This window comes from Dendrobates tinctorius, unplaced genomic scaffold, assembly GCF_039654945.1.
Source record: "Dendrobates tinctorius isolate UK_male_01 unplaced genomic scaffold, ASM3965494v1 ptg000039l, whole genome shotgun sequence".
NCBI classification, from domain to species: domain Eukaryota; kingdom Metazoa; phylum Chordata; class Amphibia; order Anura; family Dendrobatidae; genus Dendrobates; species Dendrobates tinctorius.
This window is the reverse complement of record NW_027361707.1, coordinates 16,787,905-16,795,000: the sequence shown is the minus strand read 5'-3', so window position 1 is coordinate 16,795,000 and position 7,096 is coordinate 16,787,905. Positions and strand designations below refer to the sequence as shown.

Sequence of the window (7,096 nt, the reverse complement as noted above, 5' to 3'; positions counted from 1 at the left end):
GAATTCATTTAGGTTAGCTAAGTGTTTCCTCACTATCTTTCTGTTTATAGATATCCTGGATTCTTCTATTCCCTTAATAGGACAGTGAATAACAGTTGGTGTTACATTTCCTTTCTGAGAGAAAACAGATGCAAAATAGGAATTTAAAAGTTCAGCCTTCTCAACATCCTGTCTTACCATTTCATCATTTTCATCCTGTAAAAATCCTATAGCATCTTTGACTTTTCTTTTACTTTTGACATATCCCCAAAATCCTTTATTATTGCTTTTGACATCTCTTGCAAGCCTCAATTCATTTTCAGCTTTAGATAATCTGATTTGTGCCCTGCAGATTCTGCAGACAGCATTATATTCTTCTTTAGATATGCCTCCCTCTTTCCATTTTATAAACATTTTTTTCTTCCTTTTTAGCATGTGCTTAAGTTCTGTGTTCACCCATCCTGGTTTCCTTAAATGCTTCCTATTCTTCCCTCTTTTCGGAATTGTTAACAACTGTGCTTTGAGAATTTCATTTTTCAAGATTTCCCATCCTTCCTGGACATTTTTGTCTTTAAGGATATCCAGCCATTGGATCCCTCCAATTATCTTTCTGAATCCCTTAAAATCTGCCTTTCTGAAATCTAACCTTGACGTCTGAGTCTTCAGATTGAAGCGTTCCAGAGTTATTACCTTATAAAATTACAGTGGTCAGAATTGTAAAATGTGGCCTGGTCATGAAGGGGAAAAAGGGACGTGAAGGGGTTCATATCTAGGCACCAAATGATGGCATTATACTGGCATTGTATGACTATGTGGTTTAAAATGGTGAGAAAAGTAGTCTAAAATGTCAATCTCTGTGGTCCTTCTTTGCTTGTTGGCTATTTTCCGTAAAACCGTCCTGCGTCTCGCGAGATCTGTTCCACGCCCATTCTACCACACTCCGTTCACTTGTCCGTTTGTACATTCTCGTAAGCTCTGAAAGACAAATTGCAGTTTTGTAATTTGCAGGCGACGATTTGCTATGATTAGCTTCTCAGGGGAATCCATTCTGGAGAGGAATAACACTCATTTGCATTTTAACAGTTTGGCGGCATTCATGAATAACTAAAGACGCGCAGTGACTCATTCAGGCTGGAAAGCAGAGGGAAAGTTGTTTTCTTTCCATTTTTTGGAATAGTTTTACATTTCTATCTTAATCTTTCCCTTTGTATTTCTGAAGTTCTGAAGCTGAATGTTACATGACTGATTGTTTCGGAATGTTTAGAACATCCATTGTGCAGGCATCTGCTGCAGAGAAAATCTGTTACCGGGTGATGGCAGATTGTTTCTGTGGTCTGGTTGGTAATTGTAAGGGATCTGGTAACTGCCTTTTTTTGCTTCTGTTTTTTAGATTCTATTAGAATGGTGAAAGGAAAGTCCGTACCGTACACTGCCAGGGGATGAGGAATACACGGGAGCAGTAGGGAAGACGGGAAATATCAGGACAGCTCTCATGTTCATGTTAAACTACAACCTCCTGCATTCCCTAAAATGCTGTGGGATGTAGTTTTTCAGAAATACACACACACAATGGACATAACCAGTTTTGCCAAGGTGTTTTGCTCCCTTGTTGCCAAATTTTCCTCTTACACTCCGGCATTACAGCACGTATTTATTGTCTGTTTTTTTAGTAAATTTTTGAAATAACAATTCTGGAGCCCCATTTCCTAAAATTCTAAATTTTACCATTCCTCAGTTGTTCATCCTGCAAATGTGGGAATAAAATGACATCTTTGATTAAAGGGGTTGTCTTTAATGCTTTAATATTTTCAATATGTTGTAACCCTTAAAAAAAAAATCAAGACATCAATCCTGACCCTCCCCAAGACCAGCACTGCCTCTCACTTGTCGTTTAGGTCTTGTTTACTATCTATAGTCATGATGTCATAACTGTAGTGTACATGACCACTGCAGGCAATCAGTAGTTTCATTGGCTTATGCCGTCTGCACTGTGAGATCTGCTGAGTGCAATGATTGGCTACAACGGCCGCGATGTCACCGCTGCAGCCAGTAAACTAGGACCAGAGCATCGGCAGAGAGACAGCCATGATACTCGGGAGGATGAGTATCAGTGTTACGTAGTTACTTAGTTTGATAAAAGCCCAGGTCCATAAAGTTCAACCTTTCTCCACCAATTGTACATTTTGTCACTAAATTAACTATAACCCACAAAGTTCTTTGTATTGAGAAAATCATCCAGCCCTTTTATAAAAGCTGTTATAGTATCTGCCATTACTACCTCTTGTGGTCGGCATTCCACAGTCTGACTGCGCTAACTGTACAGAACCCTTTGCAGGCTTTAAAATAAAAAAAATATCATTGCACAACCCCTTAAAAATTCCTGTTGTCAATGGGGAATGTCCATACCTGGTCTGGTACTGTAGCGCTGGTTGGTCATGAAAGGACGCGCTGCCTCGACCATGAGAATGTCATCACCCAGTTGACAACCCATTCATATATTTTTAGGAGGAATAACAGAGGATCTTAAAGAATATCCAATTGTTATTTTTAATGAAAGTATTTACTGAACAGATGTCAGTAGTAGTGGTAGATCCTCCTTAATATTAGGCAGGTATTAGTGATGCTGACCGAGTGTCTTCGGCGTGTCTTTGTTGTGCTCTGAAAATATGTTCGAGTCCCCGTGGGAATATGAAGGGGCATTGCTGGGGCTGCGAGAGTAAGGGCATGGGCCTTGGTCTTGAGTGCTAGAGTGGGTGCCAAGAAATCACTTTACTTTGGCAGGGGTAATGAGATACAGGGCTAGGGCGACAAAATAAACCTTTGTCCTGGGCACAGTAGAGACATACTATACATCTGCTGTAGAATTAAAGCAGGGCCAGTAAAATGGACAGCAACACTCAACCATGGGTTATCCAGTCTACTATGAGTAATTAGATCTAGGGGGAAAAATTGACTTTGTACAGAGAAATTTTAGGACCATTGTGTAATTGGAAGGGTTGTCCCTTTCTTCCAAAAACTGTACCACGCCTGACCACGGGTTGTGAAGCTCAGCTCTATGGATGTAAAATTGGGGCTGGACTGCAATATCACACACAATCTGCAGGTTAGAGTGGCATTGTTTTTGAAAGTAAGCAACCATGGTCTTCTAATACTGGCCAACCCTTTTAAATGATCAGATTCACAAAGTCAGACAGTTGTCAGATTTTTTCTTCTCTTCTCAAAAAGCCCCATCTGCAGGTACCTTTTTTGACCAGGCGCTCTAAAAGCCCTACCTCCAGTACTGCTTTGATGGCAGCCTTGGGCACAGTCTTCATATACTGTTGTGTTTTTTTTTTGTTTTTTAACTTGTTTTCTATCTAATATATGTTTGCTTTACATTTTTTTTCAACACAGCTAAAGGAACAAAAGAAGGATCTGATCGGAGCACATGATGTCGTGAAGTGCTGTAAGGAAGTGCAGTCCTATTTGGAACATTGGAAAAAGCTGTTTGCTAATCATTGCCGGGAGCTTGAAGAGCTCTATGAGAAACACGATAATGATGCCACAGACGAAATAAAGGAGATTAAATACAGCCTGACCGAGAAGGCAATTGAAGATCTCAGACACGTCCAGAGTGCGGTAATTATACAAGAAATGTTAAAGCTCAATGTTCCCAGACTACATCTCCAACAAGTGCTAGACGAGCACAAGAGAGAGACGGCGCTCCTAGCTCAGCAGCTAGAGAAGGAGGAAAGCGACAAGGCGGCCGAGTCAAGAGCATCCCTTGAGAGTACCATGCGGAAACTAGATGATGAGTTCAAAGTCAGTCTCAAGGAGCAAAAGAATCTAAGAAACTGGGAGCAGCTGCTATTCATGTAGGTTTACCTAAGTTCCAGGTCTACAAATCTATAATGTTGCATAGAAGCTCCATTTTGCATGCCGAACATGTCCATTTGTAAAAGGGAAACTCCACTGGTGAAGAGACTTTGGAGAATATTAATACTAATATTATTTTTATTAGCCAGTTGCTGGATATAGCAAGAAGCGCTCTTCTGGGTTGTTCACCCCTGGGAAAGAGCAGTGATAAGATGACATATGATTGGAACAGCAGTGTTTTAGTGAGTGCGCAGAGTGAGCTGCAGGATGAAGCTGAAGATGGTCGTAATTAGTGGACGTCACTCTCCCAGGTTGTCCAACCCCGGAAGGAATAGGGAGCTGATCGGTAGCAAAAAACAGCTGTGCCTTCAACAATTAACATTGCAGTCCCTGGGCCCACAGGAGAATTCTCTCGTACTCCGGTGGCCCAGTCTGACTCTGATTCATATAATTTTGGATTTGACTAATTTAGAAGGAAAGGGGTTTTTACAGTTAGCGTAGTCAATCCATATTCTGCCCTTTACCGAAAAATTGGCAGTCAGTAAAAAAATCATTCAAGACATTTGACGTATGCGGCGGAAAAGCTTAGAGTGCATACAGTGGAAGGAGATTTGAATGTTCTTTTCACCTCTGAAGAGGTGGTAGGTGCCAGCATACTTTTTGTTGGATAGGAAAGCTTTACTGTAGTGTGCCACCACAAATACTTTTTATTTTTGTAGTACTTCCACTGGTTGACTGCATGGATATGCTGTAGCTTATGTTGAAGATATATGCACTGGAATACACTCAAGATGGATGGGTAGTGGAGTAAATTCTCAGAATTGCTATATAAAATTGTATATCTGACTTGTATGTATCTATATTCCCAGTTAATAATTATATAAACTGCAGGAAAGCCTGACAGCTATGTCCGTTATCATGCAGTAATAACTTTTCAGAAAGGACAGTTGCGTTGGATGGTGTAATTTTTTTCTAATATATATATTTTTTAGCAAGCTTTTAAACAATTAGGTCAGGAATAACTAAGCATGTCAAACATGCCGAGTTAAGTATGTAAAAGTACGAATTCAGATAGTAAAGAAATAAATGTACGGACAGAAAGGGAGAACATGGGGTGGGATAGAGAGGTGGGAAGAGGGAGTCCAGTTATTTGCTGTCCAGGGCCTAAAAAAAGTGTCTACATTAGAAAGATATGTAAGAGAATGAGTGGGGTGGTCTGTGCTGACCAAGAGGAATCATCAATTGGATTATTGCAAAACTCTCTCCAGGGTTGCCTTTGCTTCACAAACAAATATTAGATAAATGAGGTTATGCCTCCATCCTAACAAATTGAAAAGCTTTGGAAAGCCAAATTTTGTTTGGAAGTAGAAAAGTAGAGGTCCAGAATAGATGGATTTGTTATTTTGACATCGTTAGGAGGTGATTTCAAATAGTTTTGCAGAATGATTTTGGAAGGGCTTGTGATAGAGCTTACCTATGAAGCCCCAGATAAGGGTCCACACATGGACCAATGAAAGTTGCACAGCCAGGCTAGAATCTCCAGATGACACAATGCACTGATTTGGACAATAGGAAGGCCGGCACACAAGCGAAGCAGGACACACTGTAAGCTACATAGTCAGAAAAGTAGATGCAAGTTGTAGAAAGTACATGAGATGACTGCAGTGTAATGCAAACAAGTCTCCAGGTAGCAGTTCATCATAATTACAGTAGGCTGTGGGTTTATCAGCATGTAGCAGATAAGGGGTCAATCAGCAGGTATGTGGGACAGTAGATGCAGGTGATTGAAACCACAGAAATTTGCAAAGATGATTGCAATGTAATGTGAACAGTCTACAATGCTTACAGCAAATGATGGGTGAGTCAGCGGGTAGTAGACGATTGAGTGATCAGCTGATCTGTGGAGCAGTAGAAGCAGGTAGTACAAAGTACAGGAGTCTGAGCAGATGATATCAACAGAAGAAACTGGATGGTGGTAAACTCCAAAAAGACAAGTGAGCAAGTCACTTAGGTGTGTCTAAGTGGGCCTTAAAAGACATTTAGAGATGATGTCACTGAGGAACACTGGCCTATTTGTGAGACCTGATGTGGAGCGTAACAAAGGGTGGTGGCCATAAGGAAAGGATGCTGAGCCCGGCCCTGAAACGAGACAGGTGCGTTTCAAGGGGCCAGACATTCAGAAATAGTAGTGAGTGTTACAGCCGCCAGCAAATCTTATTCACTGAATAAGGGACCAGAATAGTTTTGTATTACTACCAAATGTGAAGATATGTTTTAGCTGTTTTATTACATCGCTAGCAGGTGGATGGGCTTTCAAGGTTGTTGGTATTTTGGGCATAAGGCATTTTATACATCTAGATGAGCCTAGAGAATTCAGCAACACGTTTCCAATTTTACAAACACCGTATGATGCTCAATTTGTTTCCCAGTTCAGGAGATTGGTGAGTCATCAGACACATGAATTACGTACATCAGTTTCTTGGGGGTTTGTCTCCTAGACAAATTTGCTTCAGCAGAGCCTGTTGCCGCTTTGCTGAGGCAGTGCTGCAAACCTTCTAGCTTCCAGCTAATGTGGACAGCGTGCTCTAAGATAGGATAAGGGGGTGCAGGAACTGGTGTAGGAAGTGGAGGAAACCCGGATAGAAGTAGGGCCAAAAATCCTCAGCGTCAGAAGCACATGTGCAATGCCAGGGGGGACTCGGCCCCAGCCTCCACAATGTTCACCCAGTGTGTTGTCAGTGAAATGTAGCGTCCCTTGTCACAAGCACTTGTCCATGTGTCATTCGTTATGTGGACAATCCCAGTAAGTGCATTGGTAAGGGCACGGGTGATGTTCCTGGACTCGTGGACAGATGAGTCCACGGTCTTTCTGGAATTGGCAATTGGACCAATTCCCCAACCGGCCGGTTATGACAAACTTTGGCACATGCGGATACAAAATTTTTAATATCATCATCTCACATAGACGGCCACCAAAAGAGTCTGGAAATAGCTTTTTGCATAACAATGACCCCAGGGTGACCAGTCAAGATGAAATCATGAAACTCCTGTAACAATCTTATGTACACAGGTACAAATAGCTTAGACCCTGGAGTGGTGCACGAGCCAATGTCTGAGTTTTATGGATCTCCAACGCCAACGATGCCACAGAAACTACAATGCTCTTAGGAAGAATGGAGGTTCTGGAAGTGAAAATGAATCAAGACTTTGTGCATCGGCCATCACATTCTTAGACCCAGGCCTGAATGTGATAGAGAAATTA

General features: G+C 41.5%; 1 protein-coding gene across 2 annotated transcripts in view; it reads left to right on the top strand.

Annotated features, from left to right (window-relative positions):
• Positions 1 to 7,096, top strand: part of EVC2 (EvC ciliary complex subunit 2) — a 226,967-nt gene that overhangs the window by 140,354 nt on the left and 79,517 nt on the right. For both annotated transcript variants that reach the window (XM_073574499.1, XM_073574500.1), the window contains one exon: positions 3,373 to 3,833. In XM_073574499.1, coding sequence (XP_073430600.1) covers positions 3,373 to 3,833 — 461 coding nt within the window. The remainder of the gene's footprint in view (positions 1 to 3,372; positions 3,834 to 7,096) is intronic.